This window comes from Oryzias latipes, chromosome 7, assembly GCF_002234675.1.
Source record: "Oryzias latipes chromosome 7, ASM223467v1".
NCBI classification, from domain to species: Eukaryota; Metazoa; Chordata; class Actinopteri; order Beloniformes; family Adrianichthyidae; genus Oryzias; species Oryzias latipes.
In genome coordinates, this window is record NC_019865.2 from 11,045,320 (window position 1) to 11,069,837 (window position 24,518).

The 24,518-nt window shown below is 38.4% G+C and overlaps 1 protein-coding gene across 2 annotated transcripts in view; it reads right to left on the reverse strand.

Annotated features, from left to right (window-relative positions):
* LOC101166794 (copine-5) overlaps positions 1 to 24,518 on the reverse strand; it is a 94,461-nt gene that overhangs the window by 26,283 nt on the left and 43,660 nt on the right. For both annotated transcript variants that reach the window (XM_004070683.4, XM_020704604.2), the window contains 7 exons: positions 18,248 to 18,311; positions 12,206 to 12,309; positions 10,901 to 11,005; positions 8,397 to 8,438; positions 8,177 to 8,252; positions 5,364 to 5,417; positions 4,774 to 4,835 (listed from right to left, as the gene is read on the reverse strand). In XM_004070683.4, the coding sequence (XP_004070731.1) occupies positions 4,774 to 4,835; positions 5,364 to 5,417; positions 8,177 to 8,252; positions 8,397 to 8,438; positions 10,901 to 11,005; positions 12,206 to 12,309; positions 18,248 to 18,311 (507 nt within the window). The remainder of the gene's footprint in view (positions 1 to 4,773; positions 4,836 to 5,363; positions 5,418 to 8,176; positions 8,253 to 8,396; positions 8,439 to 10,900; positions 11,006 to 12,205; positions 12,310 to 18,247; positions 18,312 to 24,518) is intronic.

Genomic DNA, 24,518 nt, shown 5'->3' on the forward strand with positions numbered 1-24,518 from the left:
GGGACATCGTGTATAATACATATTTCAGTGTGGTATTGTGAAACTAGCTGTGTCTTTATTGATTTTTTTCGAGGCAGCACATCGTCTTTCACAAAGCGTGTTTAATTTATAGGAATAAATGTGTCAGTGGAAATGAAGCAGAGCTAATATGAGAGCACAGTATTTGGCTTTTAACGACAATAAAGACAAAAAAGCAACCAAAAAGAAAGTTTTTCATGCAAAACATTTTTTTGTAAAAAAAAAAATTTTGCAAAACATTTTATTTTAACATAAAAAAATATCTTTGCCGCTTTTGATTTTTATGTTTGTTAAACAGAAATTCATCTTATAAAAGTATTTATCTGTTGAGAAAAAAAAAAGTATTTTTATTCACAAAAAATGTGTTCTAGAAGAAGCAAGAAAAATGTATTTTTTTCTTTAGTTATTTTTGTCACTTCACTTTAGCTTTGCCTATTATACGTTGGCATCAACCAACACTATCTTATGTAGGTTACAGTGAACTTGGATAATTAATTGTTTATCTGCCTTTTTTCCTTAAAGTTTTGAACTCTCTTAAGGATTAATTAAATCAAAAATAAACAAATATAGAAAATGAAGAACATGGAATGAGTGGATGCTCGTGCATGCATGTGTGCGTGTGTGTGGGAGGGGACAGCATATCTGCTGTTTGTGTTATCTGAACAGGACAGATCTGGGACACGCAGCCATTAGGGCAGCTGCTGATCCACAGAGAAATGTTTCCATATGCGACATTCTGAATGGCCTTAATTAAGCTCTCACATCTTTTTACATTTCACCATAAACATTCATTTCAAAGCACTTTCAGTTGTGGACTCCCTCTTTTCATTGTCCATGTGTTTACTCTCTAAAAAAGTTAAGACAATCTTAGAACTGGAACCTTTCTGCCATAAAGCCACTTGGTTTTGTCATCTCTAAACTGCACTACACATATCAGTGCTAAATATATTTCTGTAGCTGACAATTTAACACCATGTTTAAATGCAGACTCTTCCACTTTCGGCTTCTCCCATCAGGGGTCGCCACAGCGAACAAGTCGCATGTTAAATTTGGCAATGTTTTACGCCGGATGCCCTTCCTGACGCAACCTTCTCAAACCGGGCTTGGAACCGGCAGAGGTAGAGAAGGGAACAGGGAGCAGCCCGGAGTCGAACCCTGGTTTCACGGATGGAAGGCGCCGCAAACCAGCACGAGCTAAACTGGCTCCCAAGCTAAAAACAATCCTAATTTTAGTAAATTTACAAAAAGTGCCCTTGTTTAAATGCAGACATTCAAAGAAAAAGCTTCTGGCAGTCGGTGATCCTGCAAGTTGTTCATGATGTTGATCATAGGATCCCATACAAAGTGATCTCCTGGATTCCTTTTATGACATTCTGTTTCTCACAGTTGAAGTGTATCTATGGTGAACATCACAGACCTCTATTGTCTTTTTTAAAGGGAACAACTCACAAAATCGTTGACAGACAAATACTTTTCTAATCCCTCTGTGCTGAAAGTAAGTCATTTTAAACCGCAAAGGGAACCTATGCTTGTTATCAACACAAAGCACAAATCCACCGACACAAACAAGTTGACCAGAATTAGGAGAAACTATTTTGATAAAGTCGTTTAGGTTACCAGCTATTTTCAATTTAAAAGTAGATTATGCAATTATGGATTGCGACAATAGATGATTTTTTTAATAGTTTTTTCTTTTTATGTTTTTTCCCTACAACTTTGTGTTTTATTTACAAAGTATTACTGTTATTTTAGGGCCTGCATGTACTTAAAAAAATGCCATTGACAACTTCTTAATTAGTACAAGATTAATAATAACAATAATAATGCTTTATTCAAAGATTATTGAAAAAGTTTGAGTCTTTAAAAAGCAACAGAAAACATCCTTTTAAGTGCTGCTGAAAATTATACATTTTTTGTTGTTGTTTGTGGGTTGTAAAATTGTATTTCCAGGGAATGTACTGAGAATATTGTTTGAATTATGTTCATACAAATTGGAATGTTGTAAATTCCATAGTATTGATAAACTCAAGTCAAGCAAACCTTAAGGGTCTTAGTTTGCCCATACTGTTAAAAACAGAAGAATGTGGCTAAGTCCAAATTCCCTCCCTAAATACTTAAAAAAAGAACTACATAGTGCGAGAGTATCTAGTGCCCTCGATTGCAGGTCTTTCCTTCCAACACTACTCACTGCTTCAAAGTTAATGTTTTTCCAAGAACAACATCGCGCTCACATCGAGGGGTGAGTCAGAAAACTGTGCAAATGTTCATTGTGGTCCATAAAAAGCTGAGTTCCAGATCATTACTAGAAGAAATAAGACTTTTCCAGGTTGAACATGACCAGCATTAAGTCCAAAACACAGGCCTTACATTAGTGGCCTTATCAAACAGGATTTCTGTGACAGCAGCACTAATGTAATAAACAAGATTAAGGCTTAAAAGTCACATATGTTGCTTTCAGGTAGACTTTTTTTGTCCCTCATCTGCCCCTTCCCTGCTTCTCTAACCTGAAAGTGCACTGACCTTTATCCAACACAAGTTCAAGAAAATATTTTTCTGTTTTTGTAGCAACAGGGAGCTTAGGCCTCTTTAAAGATTTATAGATTGTAAGATGAAGGTTGGAGATATCTTGAGACCCAATTTGACTGTAAAAGGTTAAAAAAAATACCAGATTTTTGTGAGGCAGAATGAAATGTATTCATCTGTTTTTGATGGCTGTTTTGTAAGTATAAATGTCAAATACTGAGCTACATCTTCTTTCTCTTTCGGCTTTTCCCATCAGGGGTCGCCACAGCGAATCATCCTTTTCCACCTCACTCTATCATGAACATCTTCTACCCTAACGTTAGCCAACTTCATGTCCTCTGTTAAGACATCCATATATCTCCTCTTTGGCCATCCTCTTGCCCTCCGGCCAGGCAGCTCCATCTCCAACATCCTTCTACCAATATATCCACTATCCCTCCTCTGAACATGTCCAAACCATCTCAGTCTGGCTTCTCTGACTTTGTCGCTAACACAGGCAACATGAGCCGTCCCTCTGATGTACTCGTTCCTTATCCTGTCTAACCTGGTCACTCCTAAGGAGAACCTCAACATCTTCATCTCTGCTACCTCCATCTCAGCCTCTTGTCTCTGTCTCACTGCTACCGTCTCTAACCCATAGAGCAGAGCTGGTCTCACCACTGTCTTGTACACCTTTCCTTTGAGTCTTGCTGGCACTCTTCTGTCACACAACACTCCTGACACTTTCCTCCAACCGCTCCAACCTGCCTGCACTCGCCTCTTCACCTCTTTTCCACAATCCCCATCACACTGAACTGTTGACCCCAAGTACTTAAACTCCTGCACCTTCTTCACCTCAGTCCCCTGTAACCTAACGCTTCTACCTTGATCCCTCTCGTTCAGACACATGTATTCTGTCTTACTACGACTGACCTTCATACCTCTTCTTTCCAGAGCAAACCTCCACCTCTCTAGCTGTTGCTCCACCTGCTCTCTACTCTCACTGCAAATTACAATGTCATCCGCAAACATCATTGTCCAGGGAGATTCCTGTCTTACCTCGTCTGTCAGCCTGTCCATCAGCATAGCAAACAAAAAAGGACTCAAAGCTGATCCTTGGTGTAGTCCCACCTCCACCTTGAACTCCTCTGTCTGACCTACAGCACATCTCACCACCGTCATACTTCTCTCATACATGTCCTGAACTACTCTGACATACTTCTCTGCCACTCCAGACGACCTCATACAGTACCACAGCTCCTCCCTCGGCACCCTGTCATACGCCTTCTCTAAATCTACGAACACACAATGCAGCTCCTTCTGACCTTCTCTGTACTTTTCCATCAACATTCTCAAAGCAAAAATGGCATCAGTGGTGCTCTTACGGGGCATGAAACCATACTGCTGCTCACAGATCTCCACCTTCTTCCTAAGCCTGGCTTCCACTACTCTTTCCCACAGCTTCATTGTGTGGCTCATCAACTTTATTCCTCTATAGTTGCTGCAGTTCTGCATGTCACCCTTGTTTTTAAAGATCGGGACCAGAACGCTTCTCCTCCATTCCTCAGGCATCTTCTCACTCATACTGAGCTACATAGTATTGGTAATGTGGGGACAAAAAAACTTAAATGTTGGATTGTATTATTTATTTTTTTTAAAAGGAGGGTTTTTGATCCCCTTGAAGGAGTATCATATGATAGATCCATAAACGGTGAATTCGGATGCAAATGTTCAGTCTGTCCTTGTTAGAGAGGGTAAAATGCAAAAGCACCAAATAGAAGAGACAAGGGCATAACTAATAGGGACATATTCATGGAGATTAAAAAGAAGGGCATCTCTTTTTACTGATTTGTCATCTTGAGCTGAGAGTAAAACTGTCTTTTTCTGGTTGGTTTTTTATCAGCTTTTCAGAGCATTCATCCAAGACATCGCAGCTGTGTGTTTAATGTGCTGACACAGGAATCCTAAATGAGCAAAAAATAAATAATTACAGCTCTTGTTCAGGCATATTTCAGGGCACATGTGAATATGTTGCTTGAAGCAGTGATTGGTTTTCTGGCATACATTTACCCAAACATAGCTCATTAACATCACAAATCCTTTAAAAATCTTGTTCACTTCCGTTTTACTCCCAAATAGCATAGAGATCAACGTAATTTATTATGAGTTCTTGTATGGTCCTTCATGTTATTGCCCCGAGGAGCAGGGCAAAAAACCAGTGTTGTGTATGTTTGTGAAGATTATAATACTCACCCGCCTTTAATGTAATCGAGGAAGGTGTGCTCAGACTCCACGCTAAATGACAGCAGGGACACCTGGGAAAAAGAAAAAAAAAGCGGGTTCCAAAAGATTAACTCATTCTTGATAATTAAATACAATAAGTTCCAGCAGAATACACATTAACACTGATCGCTGGGCTAATCACCACCGTGCAACATATCAGGAAGACAATAAGCGGACATCAGCGTGGCCGCCGATTGACGGAAGATTAGCATGACGGATAACTACTTACAGAATTTAATTACAGTCCCAGCATCATCAGCAACAAAGCCAGGACTCATTTTAACAAGAATTACCACATTAAAGGATAGCCAAGTGCCCTTCAATGCATCTTTACAGACTGGATATTCCACCCATCATAGGTCAAAAGAAGGACGACCCATCCTCTTTGATTCACCATCTAATGCATGAGCTCTGAGACTTAGAATGGAACAAAAACATTAACAAAGCTGAACTGCTTTATGACGTTCAATTTGTGGAAACGTCCTAATGAACACAAAAAGCCAAAGGGGTGGGAACAGAAGTGCACCAGATTTTCCTCTTATCTTAGATCGTAGTCTCACCGTCCCAGAGTTGATGTATCTCTTTTTCTTTAGTTTCTTCTTTGCGTTCACCACCTGGCATGAATGCAGAATAAAAACAAAGGATAATGACAATGTTAACTTGAAGCACAATCCTTTTCATCCACCTCTAGGCAAGTAATAAAAACATCTTTGTCCTTCCTTTCCATGTCTTAAGGGTAATGGAGTAAAGGGAGGAAACCAAGAATTGCACTTGGTGAAAATGAGATGCCATTGATCACACATTCTCAGCAAGACGGAGCTTATTCAGGGGGGAGTTTTTTTAATCCCTTACTCTGATTCTACCACTACTGTTTGAAGGGATGGCCAAACACTGGACACACATTTCACCCTGTGAACAACAGAATGAGAACTGCAGAAAAAAATAATTTGCAATTTTTGTGGATGGTTTCCTGCTCGTTTTCCAATACCTGAATAAATCTCATCCATTTGCCAGCCAAAACAGGAGTTTCTTGAACACTCACCGGCATGTAGAGACAACAGCAGGACTACTGGTCCACTTAAAAAGACAAGTAAGCATCTTTTAAAAGCTACTTCAATTTGCTCACTGTGACCCGCTTCCGCAAACCCACTGCAAAGATAAGGGTCCTGCTTTTAAAATAACTTGATTCGTCCTGCTGTACCCATCAAAAAGATTCTGAATACTAATGATCCTTCCGACACCACCTGGATGCATTTCAGGCAAACAAGTGGTCGGCAACACATGTCATTTTTCTTGTTAAATAAAACCAACTAGTTGTTTCTGATGCAAATAAAATTTTGTAGAAGTGTAAACAGCCTGATTGCAATTTCTATAAGAGGTTTCATGTCATTTTCATACATACATTCAGAATAAGGTGCACTTCAGATTAAAATAAAAAAAATTGTTGAAAATCCCAAAACAAAAACATCCAAATTGGTTCATAACCTAAATAATGTACTTATAATGTACTTTATTTTTTACATTTCAGGGAAGTTCTTTAAACTTATGCAGAAAAATTATTTCACAGGGGTTACATTGTTGAATATAAGGTTGAGAACCTCCTGTGTAAACTATGGAGAAGCCAGATGAGAACCTCAGTTTGTCTCCAGATCTTCTTTTTCTTCACATTAGCACTTTTTTATGAACCCTTAAGAGACCTTTGGCAAAATACCAAAATCAGAGGGATGACTTTCATAAAAAAAGGTCAATACTTGTTCTAGCTTGAAGATGGGCAGAAGGCTTCAGGTTTTGAAGAAGCTTATTTATCAAGATCATTACTCTGTTTTGCAGCACATCTTTCATAGATGTGATGGAGTGTATAGTTGTACTGATATAATTTGTTTCCAATAAACCTGTCCCTAGTGCATCCTACCTACCCTACCCAAGAGTAGCTGAGATAGACTAGCAATAATTTACTTCAAAACAGGATCGAGTTTGGAAGATAGATGGTCACAAGCATCAGAAACGCAAAAGCAACCAAATAAATACAGTGGAGAGCTTAAAACATTTTGTTATTGTTTTTGTAAGAAGTTACATCATAAATTTTTGAGCAAGAAAAATAAAGAAGACATGAACGTAACAGTAAGCAAGGTCAAACATCTGTGCTCTACATTTCTGTCCTCAAATATAAAGCATCGGCCCGGAGGAAACTGTGTTGTATAATAAAGTAAAAGGTATTCCGTTCTCTTCCGTTCTACCCATCCTCTGCTCCCCCACTCTGCATCGTTGGTGTCCAAAGCTACCCCACTCTTCCTAAAAAGATTGTGCCTCATAGCACTATCACTCATTCCTTCTCCGAGTTCAAAACCATCATGGCAGTTACAGCGGCAAATTACTATTTGCAGGCTTTGTGCACGTGAGGTCAAGTATAGAGAAAGCTGAACGCTGCATCTTGTTACTTATTCAAAGTCTTTCTTTTTCGGCAGTGAAAAGAAGGCTTTATGTGGCTCCCGTCCACATCCTGGATGTGATTTGATGTGACTGACCTGTCAAAGAAGCCACAGAGAAACTGATGCTTCCTTTTCTTATTAAACTAAAGAAGGGTTTGGTGAAGGGTAATACATTTACTTCCTCTGCTGTGTCAGTAGAGTGAAAGGGCATTTCTGAATACAGCACACTATTTCTGCTTCATCTCTATCCAACCTCACCCTCCTTTGACATACCAACTCTTTTTATAGGTCCAACTTTTTTCTTTCACCTACAGTATAAATTATTCAAAATATAATGCAATGTGATACGTAGTGTTTTTCTAAGCAGAAAATAGCTAAACCTTTTTTTATTCTTAATAAATCCATGTGTATTCAGTATGGAATTAGTTGAATCAAGGTTTTACAGTTAATATTTTTGACCTGAGTACAGTAATAATTTGTCAATTGATGAGCTGCACTGTCTAACCTGTCAGAATATTTATCACAGGTCAGTTAAGATGGATGATATTAGCTGGTTATTTATCTCAAACAAAAGTTTCCTCATAAAAAAAGCGAATTTGAGACAAAAGACAATATCTTTTTCAGAAACTGGAGTTTTTCAAAAGATGCATTCTTGCTTTGGCACTACATTCATTGATGGCACAGAGGCCTTTCCAGTCACACTATGCCTGATGTGTTTTATTTGCCATGACCAAAAGCGGTACTGAGTGAATAGACACAGTTTTTATGGCACAGACAAAAAATAGGTCAGGCTTTCATTTCAGTGGGAATTCTGTTTCACCCAGTTAAAGCAAAGACAGTGAAAAACTAAAAATTTAATGAGCAAAAGGATTCACTGATTAACAACATTTACTGCTCCGAGGCAAAACAGAGGGATGGTTTTGAATGCCTTCATTCACACCCACCTCGTACACATTAGACTCACTCTGACCCCGGCACAGCTCTTTGTAGCTTGTGGAGAATTCACCGATGAAATCGTGGCTGGTGAGGAGAGGCGTTAAAGTTCATTCAGATACGGTTAGCACAGAAGAATGGAAGAACAGCCAACTGACAAAAGCACATGACAGGAGCTTCACACATTTTTCTTATGATCACTTCATAGCTGTATATTCTGAGAATCATTACCTTCCATCTCTGTCCCAGTCATAGACTTCCACCTTGATCGTCCTGTACGGCACAAAAGAACAGAAGAAATCAGTTTCTTTAAGCACATTCCTAAAAAAATATATATATATATTTGTATATTAAAAGGCATGTTGTTGAGCAGAAAAACCCTCTCAAGAATTAATCAAGACCAAAAGAGGCAGTCAGAGTTCATTTAATAGTTCATGAAGGGAAACTACGGTGGCCCTCAAGTGCAAATCACGCCAACTAATAATTCAGTGCAGAAGCATTTTAAAGTCCACAATGACAATTAAAGCAAAATAAATTAATTAAGATAAAACATTACATTTTAGAAATCTAAACAAAATTCCAGAAACCAAAGAACAATAAAAAAAACTAAAAATGAATTTTTTTGGAAAACAAAAAATAATTTCCAGAAGTCAAATTGAAATGTTTAAACTTAACACAAAAACAGAAATGGTAGGTACAATGGGACATCGCTGATTGGATGATGTTGCTTGAGTTTGGACATTTATGTTTTTCAAATCCAACTTCAGTGTTTGCATATTTATAAAATTTTTGTGATTAGTACAGAGCAATACCTTTTAGCTGGAATGATGGACAAACATCATCATCCAATCAGTGATGTCCAATTGTACCTACCTTTTCCAGTTTAGTCTTTCGTTTTGCTTTTTTAAATTGTCATAGTGATCTTTAACATGTTTTTGTGTTGAATGATTGTGTTGGTGTGGAATCTGTCATATAGAGCAAACTTCAAGCTTTCCACATTAAAAACACCAACTTTGTTATGAAAATGTGGCAACATTGAGAAATGTTTCTTATCTCCAGTTAAGAGTATAATGGCAAAAACAGAGAGCTACCAGTTTTATGTTTTATCACTGTGAACAATAACAATATCATTAAAAACATTAAATGCACTTCATATTAATTGATGTGCAAACAATCTCAACTCCCACAGAGGAGACACAGGTGGACAAAAAAACAAATTATTTAAAAATAAAATTCATTTAAAAAAAATCACAACATTTTGGTAATGTTTCTTTTTATGTCCTTAATTGGAGGCAAAAGCATAAGCAAAAGCTCCTAATACGTTTCAGTCAATCATGTGTCAGAAAGAGGAGCAGGCTGGATGTTTGGGCTTTTTTGCTGTTTTTCTGACCTGAACTCATTCTGTTGATGTTGTTTGAGACATGATTCACCTGGGGCAAGAATTTGATTTCGTTAACTATGAAAAAAAAAAGCTTTTTTTTAATGCATAACCAGCAAATATGCAGTTTAAGTCTGAAAAAAACATCACAATCCTGACAAGACAAACAGGCACAGAACCTATGTTAACATCTGTGCCACATGTTTTCAAAATGAGAAAACATCTGAAGTCCACGTTAAAATCATCATCAGATACCAGAATAATGTCTCAGACAGCTTAATATAAAAAAAATACATATTTCGTTTTTTTCTTTTTGCTCTCAACCCTCAAATCAGATCCACTCCCAGAGGGGGTTTTTCAGTGGATATAGGAGATTTTTCTTTCTGATCACAAAGCCATATGATTACAAGAGTTTTCTCAAATCCAATCTGCAGAAAGATGATTGCTGAGAGTAGGGAGGCTAAATAAACCAATCATTTTCATCATTTCATTTACATGGACAAGAAGAAAAAAGAAGAGAAATAGAGGGAAATGACAACCCCTTTTTTCTGTCAATGTAAATACTGCAAGTTAAAATTAAATACATTATTGGTCAATGAACCCAACATTTTACAACAATGCAAATTTTAAGATTCCTGTACCTCTTCAGATGCAGAGGTTAAAAAAAAGAATTTGCAAGCAAAGCAAACTATACATTTCACAACAGAAATGGAGACACCCTTATTTTGTGGATTTCTCTCGCCATCAACATCCTCAAAGGGAATCAGGCATCTTTCATGCTTCTGCTCCATCTGTCTGACCCAATTAGCTTCTCTGGGCAGGTAAGCTGAGAGACGAACTGCGAGCAGGGAATCTCTGTTGGCACCTGGTGTGGTGGAGAGGGCACGGTTTAACGTGCTCGCCTGCGCTCTCATGACTGCTTGGGTCAACACTCTTCCCATGCTTCATCACATGTACATACACACACAGGAACCCAACAACTGTCAAAATTAATGGAACCTGTTAAAAAAAATCTTTCCCACGACACTGGCATCATTTGTCATCTTGTAAATTATTTTCTTGCCAAAAGTCCTCCTGTTCCTCAGGTGCCTGAATTCTGAGGAGAGGCAGATGTGAGCAAAGATGTAGGTGCCAATCAGGAACCAGATTTTTTTTTTTTTATGAGCTTGTGGGTAAATTAATGAACAGCAGGGGAGGTTGCCATGTGGTCATGCAATCTGCAATAATTATAAATTCGGCAGCAGATTAAAGAACAGAACAAAATTAATTATTGCAAAATTTGAAGCAACTATGCCATTTTTTTTAAACAGACCTGACTGACATAGTAAAAAATACCCAACAGAAAAACATCACTTGCCGGTCATAGTCTCCATTGCAAAGTGCCCTGACAGGAATGGAGAAGGGCTGCCACATTGGGTTCAGAGTGTTCTTCACCACTTCTGTTTTGTGACAGATAGTGAACCTGGAGCAGGAAACAACAACAATTCACGTGGCTGCAAAACAAAAATACCCATAGAGTCACAGGACACCTGTTCATTTGCTTGACATAACACAAAAAATCAATAAATTATTTGGCATCAACTCATAACATTCAGGCACATACATTTAAACCAGATGACTGGTGAAAGTTTAAACCAAGGGTGAGGACCGAGGGCCCGTTTCCTGCTTGTTTTCCAACATCTCCTGCTCTGGCACTCTCTAATTGACTGGACACACATGATCCAGATACTCAGTCTTGAGCAGAGCAAAGAGATCTGAAAAAACTTGCAAGCACACCAGCCCTTGAGGAATGGGGTTCCCCATCTTTGATTAAAACCAAGTGGAGTAAAAGGAGGTTAAAGGGACTTTGATAATGGCATGTTGTTGGTATCAGACACTGTCATTTAGGTTTTTACGGAAACACTGATCTCCTGGGATTTTAAAGAACCAACATCTGAACACCTGTAGATGTCAGGATTAAGCTTTTAGTTTGTATGAGCAAAGTCATGTTTTCTTGGGTTTTTTTAAGTTTAAAGTTCTAGTCACATGCTCAGGCTCCTGCACTTTCGAGTCTTACTCCACAAGTTCCTGACAACGATCTGACAAAACTGAAAACCAGACACACAAAGATGCTGAGGATGTTTGACTCGATGAAGACAGGGAAAAGCAAATTTTATTAATAGAGATTAAACCAAGAAACAACCATGGAGATCAAACAAATCCAACTAAAGGGCACAGTCACACACCTGGATTTTCCAAAGTTCATAAAATAGTTTTAAAAGTTGACACTTCCAAAACATTTAGAGAATTTCAGATATATGAAGGAAACTGACTTGAGATAGCATAAAGTTACAGTAATCCAACACTCACAACTGATGTTTGCAGTGATCACTCCACAAAACATTAGGAGATTGTCCAAAAGACCAGCAGGAGACATAGGGAGGACTTTTATCATCTAAGACCATCCAACACTGTTACTTGTTTTGTGGGTTCTCCTCTTTGACTCTTCAATCCTGAATGATTGGTGGCAGGGTTTTATGACAGGTCACTAAGTTAGTCTTTTATTTTGCTTAAGGACCAATTTCACATTAAACATTGATGACGGGAGCTGTTTGCAAGCTGATTAAATCTTGTGTGAGTAAAGAGAAGCCCACTGAACTAAAGAACAAAGAGAAAAACTTACGTTCCATCCTCGTTGCTTCTATAGAAAACCATAAAGGGATCGGACTTTCCAAAAAAGTCCTTCTTGTCCAGCTTGTTTGCACAAAACTGCATGGTGGCGTAATCCTGCAAAATAAAATAAAACAAAAAAAACAGTCAAAGAAGTAGAGCTGCCAAAAACCATGAAGCAAGCCAAGATGTCTCTGTTTGGCTCATGCTTTGTTATTACATCCTGTCCCTGGGTACTAAATAAAAGCAGTGAAGCACAAGAAAGTGGAAAATAAAGATGACAGACTCTAAATAAGAGCAGGTCAAAGCAACTGCACTAGTGTCCAAAATCTGAAAATGGCTTTTCCTTGGATGCAACTGCTGCATGTAAAATACCCATTTTGCTTAGAACATTTACAAGCAGAGGCACAATATTTAAAGAGAGTGAAAGACTGTAAACCCTACAAACTAAAGAGGAGTTGAGAAATAAACAAATATATAGACTGAATCGAGTGGTCCATGAGACAGACTGGCAAAACCTTTAATTATACTACTTTAGAAATCTTTCTAATGATTGGTGCTGCAACAAACGTCTGTCCAGGCCAATTAATGTTCTCAATTCCAGAAAGTTCCTTTGAGTCCTATTCAACAGTCCATATTCCTGGAGTCGTACCGAGAAGCAACTGTTTGGAGTTTGCCTTTAGCCTTTTTTGAAGCACATGCAAATCATGCCACAGATTTGAGCAAGTACAGTAGTTTAGTAACAGGACAGTTGGATGAACAGGATATTGAAAAGACTTAAAGTATCTAAAGTCCCAAACTAATCATTTTCAGTGGCCTTTTAATTATGATAATGCTTTTTTATGCAAAAATGAAAAACACAGTATTGCTTTCTAGAACAGTGTTTCTGCAGAGCAGCAGTGTTCATTAGAAATTGGATACTGTTGGCACAGAGTTAGCCCGTCCCTTTCCCATCATCTATCTGTTTGCACTCACTCCTGCTAGCTTACAGCTCATCACAACCCCAAGCTAACATTACCGGTGAGACAAAAACGAGCAATATTGGAGCTATCCAGCCGTCCAGGTTTGAGTCAGATGCCAGCTCAGACAAGGAAAACGAAGATGTTAATAGACCTATTTGTCTGCAAGCAGACGCATCAGAATGAAGTGGAGCAAGGAGCTTGTGGCATAATAGTTTGTCTTGGATGTCACATCTACATGGTTTTTCCAATGTTTTTTTCTGCTCCTGATTCACCACAGTATTAATAAAATAGTCAGAAATGCAATTTTAAGCTCAGTTCTCTTTTTATAAGGAGTAGGCGATACTGGGAATTTGGTTATTGATCCAATATCAAATAATTACAGATTCAGTAGTAAAAAAAAATGTAATAAAGTTAAGTCAAAGTGTCATTAGTTGTCACACACCTAGGTCTGTGACATTTATTCTCCGCATTTGACCGCTAGGGGAGCAGTGAGCTGCAGACACAGCCACTCAGGAACCATTTGGTGGTTTAAGTACCAGTAAATACAAAAATGTAAAGAACACAACAAACCTGCCATTAGTGCATATATGTAGCTCTTTAATGAATCTCTCACTGCCCGATGAAGCAGCAAGGGGGGGGCAAGGTGTGAGCATAGGCTGTAAAAATGATGGACGAATTGAGTCGTCACCCACAGAAAATGCCTTACCTCTGGCTCTCGCTAAATGAGGCAAATTCCCTCACCAGTACTTCCTGATACAGGTGCAGCCATGTTGAAACCAGTCGACAGTGATTGGTCCGAGTAGCCCTGAGTCATCGGATCTATGGCATTGGCGAACGGTGATTGCCATAGATACAATGACTCAGAGCGGGGGGATGTGCACCGTTTACGTAAACAGACAGTGTTGCCGGATTGGGCAGTTTTTCACTTAAATCAGGCAGGCTATTGCTTAAATTGGGCAGTTTTTTGCCCAATCTGAAAACCCTTGAGGATAGACAGATGCTGCGGTAGCACGAGGTCCGTAAAGAAAGTCAAGCTCTTTACTATACGAGTGTCGATCTCATCATCCTAGTATCAATACTTCACCTTGGTATCAATACAATCGAAACTCATCACAATCAATACTCAGATCAATCCGCCCACCCCTACTTTTTGTATGTCATCCATTGTGAGAAAAATGCCACAAAACATGCTAAAAACACCAAAAACACAATTTCCATCGGTCAGTCTTTTAAAAGTAGAACTGTTATTGGATCTGAATCAGCAGTGTAGTGAGCATGACCTCCATTGATTGCTTTGACCCATATTAGTGTGGCAACACACTTGTGACCTACCTAACACTGACCTCCATCACATCACTCTATGAGCTGAATGCATACACAGCTCCAAAGTGCCATCGAGCTACTTTTGTTTTTAACTGAGTTTTCTTTTTATTCATTTTTTTAAAGTAATTTCTGACAGAAGATTTCAAACTGGAAGAAGATTCTAATTCTAAAGCTGCATATCTACTTTCATTCTAGCTGTCATTTTCACTTATCTCCTCTGCTTCTAATCAGTATGTAATAAAGGTGGGGGGGTGTCAATGGGAAATTGTATTTTTCCAGCTGAATGCAGATCAGAAGTCATATAGCCTCACATTGCCCGTTATTATATCCAAAATGTGGACTGCTTTCCCTCAAGAAAATCTAATAACTCAAGCCATCTTTTTGGCTGTATCAAACAAATAATATGACATTACAATCAAGTTGTCAGTTGCCAAAGCCTTTAAAGTGTCCCCTATAACTGTTCTGCACAGCTGTGGCTTAGCCTTCACAAATACACCATCATGGCAACATGGTACTTTACGTCTTCATTATGCACAGATAAGACTTGCAGCCGAACGGTGTTCTCTCATTAAGGGGGGAAAAGGGAGAACATTAATTTCAGCGGCTGATGTTCAGCAGCAGCAGGGAAACTTGGGCCACAGCTTGTGTTTCTGTACCAAGATGGCTCTGCAGGAGGTACGAAACAGAGCACAGACACAAAGCAGGGCAGACAATACCTGAGTTGGTGCTGCATAAAATGTCTTTGACATGGTCAAAAATGCAAACTGTAATGAATCATTGAATGAAACGTGTGCCAAGGGATTATACCAGCCCGACGTTTGCACAGCTCCTTTGAATACATTCAAGCACGACTCCATTCATTCTAGTGTTTGTTCATTATGAAGGCAAGCATTGGGGCGGGATTTTCCTTTGTCACTGTGACATTCAGTTTTCTCTTATGCAAAGAAAGCAAAAAAAAAAAAAAAATCAAATGAACCAAAGCAGTTCATACTATGGGTTTTTAGAAGCTTTCACCATGGAAACAAAAATATCTGTTGCAATTACAGCTGAGTCAATAGTAAACTAAGATGGATGTTATTAGGGCTGTGTATTGCCAAGAGTCTCGTGATATGAAATCACGATACACATGACACCATATGACATCCCATATTATCCCAAATATATCACAATATTTCAGGAGTATGACTTTAATAAACTTTGTCTGTATACTAACACACCTTACACAAACTAAATAGTATAATATACATTTTAGACTGCATCTCATATGAATTGCTTTTACCCAGGCAATTTTCAAGTGACTTTCTTTTTGATATATTATGAAGTACTTTTTCAACACTCAACATTGTTTGGTTTCCACAACAAAATGTTTTTTAGAAATAAAAAAAAGCTTAAAATGTGCCTTAACCTATAAAGATTTTAAAAATGAATTGCTATATATTTCCAGCATTGCTGTGAATGTGAATGTGCTTACTGAATTTAGGAAATGGCAACTGGATTGAACGACCAAGGAAGCAACAAACAATCTCTAACAATCTGCTTTTTTTAGTTAAAAAACGAGTTTCATTGAGTTGTGTAACAACAACCACAACACCAATGAGTAAACGTCTACCCCAAGATGGTTCTCACAAGATTTTTTTTTCTTTTTTCCTTTTTTATGAATTAAAATGAATGAAATTGTAGACAAAAACAAGTAGAATAAGAATCCAAGAAAAGTTATGATGTGCCGAAGAGTATTTTCCATTTAGGAAAACTCTATAAACATATTGTGTAATTCCTCACACATATAATTTGATATATAGTAATGATTTTTTTGAACATTTCCAAATGTGGCTTTTTTTAGGACTCTTTGTTTATGAATAAATAAATGTGGCTAAGAAGAAGATCAAATTACTGCAAAGTTTGTCTATTTTGTCTGGAAGAAGGATTACAAATATTTTACAATCTCTGGAAATATAGCCTGGGAACATAATATTTGGTTTTAACCTTTTTTTTTTAATAATTCCAAAAGGTTTGTATTTTGGGACATTCAACTGTTGAGGCTTGGTGTGCTGGCAACTAGTGGTTGGAGGTTTAAGCGAACACAAAAAAAAGATGCTGAACTTCATGTTTGCTTCTAAATAATTAAAAATGGTTTTGGCAGCATTTGAAATCAACTCCAGTATCACCAAATAAAATATCGTTATATTTCACAGTATCCATTTTTTCCCCCTCACTCCTAAATGTAATGCATACTTTTATCACACTTTTCCTTTCTTGGTATTTTTAACCAAAGAGCTACAGATAAAATGATATAATTTTTTGTAGAATCTACCAATTGCGGAAAAAATAACTTTTCTTTTTTTTTTTTTTTTTTTGCTGTGCATATAAATCTTTCTCAATTTGAGTTCAGCACAGATATGCACCATGGTTTCCAGCTCCCACATGTAAAGTAGCTTATATGGATCACCCAGAGCTGCAGGAAGACCAAGAGGAAGATCTGAAAGTGAGCCAGGCACTGCTCAGCAGTCATATATGCCAGAGATAATGACAGCCAAGAGGAAGCCTTTGAACCATGCAGAGACTGCTGCTCAGTCTAATGATACCTGGCAAATTCACCAAAAGGGCGATAGCCGACCCTCCAAAACTTCCATGTCAGTTCTCCCTCTACTTATCTCCCTTTCCCCAAACAAGTTGCTGTGTTTACTCCAAGCAAACAGCAACTCGGCTGTCTCCATTTATTAGTCACAGGTGGATTTGAGAATTAACACCATTTAAATGGATGGGAGCAACTCAAAACATTCATAATTCTCAGATGTTCCCATTTAACTACTTTTCTGCCTCTCTTTTCACTTTTTAGTCTTTTCTCATTCCTCAGGTGGTGCTGTCTTCAGGGTTAAATTGATTTCCCGTATCATTCTATCTCTAATTAACTTTAGTGGGGAAGAAAACAGAAAACAACATTTGCAAGAGTAATGATCATTTGCATTCATATAACTTAATGATTTCCAAGAGTGGTGCTTTGCACTTCTGCTTCTGACTGCTATTGCTGCATATGCCATCCACCTGATGACTCACAGCAGCCCTTCTATGACTTTCAACACCTACACTTTACTTCAGCGGGGAAGAATCAGCACTGGCAATCAGGTGCCTTTAATCGGCAGCACAGATGTTTAAAAGTAGAAAACTTCACCAAAGTTAAGAAAAACCTCTGTGGCACCAGTAATTCTGTATGAAATTGACACATTCAAACAATCAGTGGGCAATTTGTCTGAAACGCATAAATGTATTTGTTTCACATAAAACAAAAGTCCATTGTTGTCAACTATAAGTCTTACTGCAGCACGCTGCAGCGCTGTCAGCTCAATACGTGATTATTTACTATCTGCATTTGTACGTTAAAGCAGAAATGTGTTTTACCACAGCCCATATCACGACAAATGCCTGATTTAGTGACTGAAAAGAAGGAGGCTTCATTAAAGAGCCATTGAGGCTTATTTCGTATTCGCTGTGAACACAATTTCCAAATGGCAAAAAACAATTGCGTGGTAACGCAGCGTATCCTCCTCCTTTAATGGGGACGTTTATGATGCAATATATCTCGCAGACAGCAAGTACGTACAATAAAAATCCCACTCCAACTCAGCAGGCTTGTAACCATCTCCAAACATGCATTTTTCTGGTTCAGTTAGAGTCTGATATGCCTTGCAAAGTAACACCCGTTAAAATATTTTTGAAACAGTGTAAAGAAATTACACTGAGTTACACAAAGTGGTAAAATTCTTTAGACATACTCTGCAGTTTCCCAGCTCTTCCGCAGACAGGATTATGGTTCCGCAGGTCTTCCCAGGTATGCCTCTGTAAAAACAAACACATCAGTCACTTTCCTTGCACCACCGTAGGATCGAGCTTGCATCATAAAAGATTTTGAAAATTCCATAAGTCATGAAAAAGGGACATTATGATGGGATTTCTCAAACATACGTCTACTTTATCAGCCTTTGCATTCTACAATAAACTTCCATCAAAGAAGATCAATGTAATACAAAGAAAGTCAGAAAAAAAGTTTTTAAGGATGTTTAAAACAATTTGTATGCACACACAAAGCATTATAACCTATAAGGCTTTACATGGCATGGCCCCATCCTATATTAAAGACCTCATAGTGCCTTACCAACCAAACACAACACTTTGCTCGCAAAATGCAGGACTGCTTGTGGTTACCAGAATTTATAAAAGCACAGTTGGAGGTAGAGCCTTTAGCCATCAAGCCCCTGTTTTATGGAATAAGCCCTCTAGCTCATGTAAGAGAGGCCGACACAGTTTCTACATTCAAAGTTAGACTTAAAACATTCCTCTTTGGACAGGCTTATTGTCAGACTAGCTAGTGTTCAGGGAATATTTACCTTACTGTTAATTTCTTTAAATTAAACTTAACAATAACAATAAAGTTGTTAGTAGGCTGCTAGAAGTTTGAAGCTGGGGTAACTATGGTGCACTGGGGTTCTGACCTCTTTTCTCATCTACTTCTACCCTCTTTCTCTTCTCTATTCTTAATCATTTATTTATCTTTTAGTTCTCCATGCCTGTGTTTGGTGCAGTGCGATTCTTGTTCTCTTCCCTCTCCCATCCTGGGGAGTGGGAGTGCTTCCAGATTCCAGTTGGCTCATCCGTGCTTCTGTACCTGATCGTGTACCTCGTTTCTGGCTCGCCTCTACTACTGCTCCTACACCTGGCTGTGGATCCCGTCTCCGGCACCCACAGCTGTAACCCAATTTCATCTGGATGAAGCTTGTCTGCTGGACTTTAAATATGTAGTTGTAGAGTTAGATAAGTTAATTCCGGAATCCGTTTATTTTTGGGAGTTTTTCCTTACCGCGAAGGAGGGTCTAAGGGCAGGGATGCCCAGTTTAGTTTAGTCTGTTTAGTAAAAGTTTAGTTTTATCCTAGTGAATTCAATTCATTTATGATCCTTTTTGATTGTATGTTCACTTTACAATTACCGATAAGAAGCCCATTGAGACGACTGTTGTTGTGAATTTGGGCTATACAAATAAAATTGAATTGAATTGAATTTAAATAAACATACCATCCATAAAACACCTATAAACTTCAAAATAATTAAGCTGTACTCATTTGTTGTACAAAATGTACCAATGATTTTATAACTCTAATGTAAATTGTTTTTTTTCCTGTTTCTTTTTTTTTGTTTCTGCAGTCCACCAATTCGACTAAAAAAACTGCAAGCATTGCATTAAATATTATTTTTCTATATTTTTGAAGCATAATTGTTTTCTTTTGACATATCCTTAACATTCACTGATGCAAGGAACAGCAGGAAAATTCCTTTCAAAATACACAAAAAAAGATCTATCAGTTTTCCGATCATGCAGCGGCACTCCAACTGCCGACACTCCTGTCAATTTTTCCCATAAAGAATGAAATTACATGCAACGTCCGATGGGGCCTTAGCAGGAGACTAATCATCAGAAGGTCAAACCTGCTGCAAATCCTCATCAAGCTGTGACAGCTGAACTGACTGTTCTTTATTTTGGATTCTCTCACACAAAACTAGAAGCAGGCTGTGTCTGCAGCACACACACAAGGCTAACATTCAATTCTAGCAGGGCCTAAAAGTAGAATAAGTGAAATTTCAGCTTTGAAATGGAGGCATGTTTGCAGATAGAGTGTCTTTTCTCCTTCTGATTCACTTGCATAGTAAATGAATGCATTTTTTAGGTGCTTCCAACAGCCTCCTAAGATGATTGTTTGTGCGGCAGAGCTGCCTAAAAGCAAATACTTTTTTTTCTAAAATACTAACGTTGATCAGCAACTCAATACAAGCTTGGCAACCAAAGCAATCAGCTGTAACAGCAACGCTGTCTTTATGAGGCTAAATGCGGAATGAAGCCATTGTACTCCGAAGGCAGGCACACTTAATTCTCTGGCTTTATCTTCGAGGTCTGGGGAGACCAGTTTCAAGGTGAATTAACTACCCTTGAATTATTGATGTTTCACTCCAAAGCTGTTGCTGTGCAGCTTGATGATGCTTTAAAGAGCCAGTAAAATGTTCACCAATGAGGCTATAGTAAACCCTGCACACTTCCCTGGTCAAATTATCTCCCTAAGGTCACAGCAATGACTGCCGCTCCTATCAAAGAGGGAAATTAGACCCGGTGAATGGTCAAATATGAGCTCCAGGTGCACACCTCCCATTCTCACTTCTGCTGTAGATAGGAAGGCAGGTAAAGTTTAAAGCTCCTCTGAATTATTTGTGTTTTGAGCATGGCGTCGAGAATACACACAAACTGATGGAGCAAATGTAAAGGGTACCTGCGGCGCTTTGAACTGAAATGAGAGTGATATTAACTCTTCGATTGTCAGTCATTTCTGAAAGAGTAAACTGAAATGTTTTCAGGTGCTTCACCACATGACAAAATAAAGCTGCATGGCTCCCCCATTCTGCAGTATTGTGTAACCTCCATGCAACTTGTGCAACAAATACTATGACTGTTTTTAGTGTTTAAGTTGTGTATTTTGTTTGTTTCTAACTAAAACTAGCCTTTACTGAATTCTCCTATAAGGGCGGATTTCCCCTATCCCTCCAATTGTAGGTGCATTTGGATGGAGATGGGTGTCCGAAATAGTTTTCTGAAGGTGAAACCCTTGTGGCGGAGGGCTCTGTATCCCTCTGCCGCAAGGGTAATCCGCGTCTCACTTTGCCACGGAGGAGAAACATACTTCTTCATGTGGGTGTGCTCTGAAGCACAGAAGTTTACATTTATATGCAAGTAGTGACCTTTCGTTTTAGCATGACTTTTTAAAGTTATGAAACTGACGTTAGGCATTTTCTGACCGCTGGCAGGTACTCGCTAATGTGAATGAGAGGCGACTTTTGAGGATGTCATCGAGTAGGATTGATGTCTGAATTAGAGGACACTACTTTTCTATAACTCTCTGTTTGGAGGGCTAAATGAAGGGGTAGGGAGATCCCGTAGGGGTAGGGGAAGAATGGTGTAATTTACTGTAATCCTGGCCTGGCACAAATCGCAGTTATTAATTTCTTCTCCATGATCAATTTTCTAACGGTTGGGTTTTCTATTAATAAAAAGGGATGCCATCCTTACATCACTACCAAACCTAAGTACCTGGTTGGTCAAAATGTGACCTGGTTTAACTGTCAACATGTGATCAATGGCCACGTTTTGGACGTAGAGCACGAAAATGGTCGTAGAAATTGCATAGGGGCACAGAAGTCCGAAACACACATTTACAAGCATTTACATAGACTTTTCATTGGACATGGTCACTTGAACGTGCGTTGCCAAGGGCACCATGATCGTAGCTTTAAGAATCTGTTATCTGCCATGATTTCTGTGCTTCCAGAGTGATGTTCATGTGCTCCACTCAAAGCACTGCAGATGAGCAGAGGGCATGACCATATGCTAAGGAACTTTCATAATCAGCACCATTCCTATTCTCCATAATTCATACAGTCACTTACAGGCTCCTGCAAACACTGTGCAGCACAGTCCTGGTGCAAACCTCGACAGACCTCATTTTATCAAACAGATTTGTATTGTGTGGGCGACATCTCTTAAAAAAAATTCCATTATTAAACAAATTTCATTAAGAAAACAAAATAGAGACAGACAAGAGGGTCCTCTGATATAGCAGCATAATGCTACAACTGAAAGTTTTTAGTACAGATATGTTATATTACGTATATTCAAAGTCAATTTTTAGCCTTTTTGTTTGGAAAGTAGTAGCTGTGAATAAAGCCTGCATGTACTCTCAGTTACCTATCAGTGCTGAGCTGAAGAGCTTCTTCTGTCTGGGGCGTGGCCGACTTAACTTTCAGAAGACAGAAGGAAGTCATTGTGGATGCTGCTCACAGTCAGGTCATTAAGATGAAGAATGGTCTTGATATTTAACACCAGAAGAATGTGTCATGCATACAGGAGTGAGGCCAAAGAGTGAGTCCAGCACAAAGCTTTTTTTTCTTCCATACTGCAGTTATTTCGGGGTTGGGATTCAATTGTTCTCTTGAGATTAAACGACCTAAGCATCATGGTGGAGTGTTAGTTTTCACGAAGCTCTTTAAACTTGTCTTTGAAGAGGCGAGAAAAAAAAGAAAGCACTTCATTAAATTAGCTAGAGAACAATCAATTTCTTTAATTGGACAAAAGAAAGTATATTTTTTCCATATCAGAAAATTCAGTAAATAGGTATAAATGAGATCTGGGATAAACTAACAAAATCTAACTGGCTTGTTTTAGTCAAGGCTCGAGAGGACAGGGAGACACATTCTGGCTTTTTACCTCTGTAAACAGTTGGGAAAGCAGGCAAATCACAGTTGAGCAGCATTAGACAAGGTTGCCAGAAACTATGTGGGTTCAAATGGGATTAAACTACTAATCCCTCTGATCTACACACCCAGATAAGCATTGATAATCCTTCACCTTGTCAGGATTTAGAAAAAAGAAAAAGGGTAAAAAGTGCATAATCCATTTCTAAATGACACCAGAATATATCAGAGAGCAGAGACGCTTGAGCCTTGTTTTGTAAAATCAGATAGTGTTTTAAGGTGGTAGCTATAGGCAAACTGTGCAAAGCTCTTTAAATCCTTGTTCAAATCAGCACAAAGCAAGTAAACAGGGTGAAAGCAATGCAAAAATAAAATTTAGCACATACAAACAATAGCCAGAAGGAAAAATGTTTGCCCTTTTTTGAGGTCTGGTTGAAAATATATCAGTGTGCAACTAAGCACTGTCTTTGATTCGATCACTATCTTTTTTTTGTTTTGCATACACCACATGTGAGTTACATGACACGTAAAATAAGGTAGAACAGTGGAGCAATGACCATTAACATAACCTCAGTGATTAGATAAATCCTCGTTAATGGAGTCACACCTACATTACATGTAAGATCCATTAAATGTCGGATGCTTTGTGAGTGTGTTGTAATGCAGCTCACCCAGTGTTGACATTTTGATTACATAAATTACAACACAGTTTTAATTACTACTGCTGTTTGATTTCTGGGGATTCTAAATAAATGGAGCTTTCATCAGCCACCTGCAAGCTTGTTTTGACTGCGAGAGAGATTAGGAGAGGCTGTCAATCAGCAAGACACGTTTCTGCAGAAAATCTTCAAACTAAAACAGGCAGTTCACGCCAACTCAGCTGACATACATGATTCTGAAAAAATTGACAAAACATGTAGACTTTCCTTTAGCAGACGTTTCCCTTTCTTAGGAGCTCCATTCTGTTATACACTAAAAGTTATTTGCATCTCTACAGAACTGCTTTACCCTACACTCTTTAAGTTGAACACAGGTAAATCAATTCATATTGAATTTGGCTGTCCTCACCAACATAGCATAGGATGAAGAAATGGATGCTGATCACTGAGTCATTGCTTTGCAAGCCTCCCCCCCTTGCTTTCCAGCAGGTTGAACATCTGGCTTTGACACAAATTAATATTTTCTTCCATTTCTTGCTGCTAAGGCTTCAATTAACAGGGATGCTAAAACCTGCTGCCTTATTATCTGCAGCATTTTGGAAACCAACACTTTGAAAGGGGCTGTTCTCGCTTGATGATTTGCATTTTTGTTTTGACAGAAGAAAACATGGTTCTTTATTTTAAGGGACATCAATGTCACAGACTAAACAGCAAAAAGCAAAAATAACTGAGAATTAAAAAGCAAACCCCAGCTAGAAGGGGCTTGTACACACTCAGTGGGGTTTAGGTTGTTCGTGTTCTAAGTAGGAATAATTGCTGGAGTCAGGGGGTTCTGGGTTCATCCTTGAAGCTCAAATTAAGATTTACTGAGGTAGCAGAATTTACTGATGCCTAAAGGAAAGCATCCTTAGGGAGCATCAAAACACAATAAAACACAACACGGTCCATCAATTAGATAACTGGTTTACCACTTTTACACCAAGTTTACATGCACAACTATACTTCTAATTTCACACTAAAGAACCTCATATACTAAAAAAAATCATCACTTGTAATTTGGTTCTTCTGAATGTCTGGGATTAGTTTAGATTTAGAGAA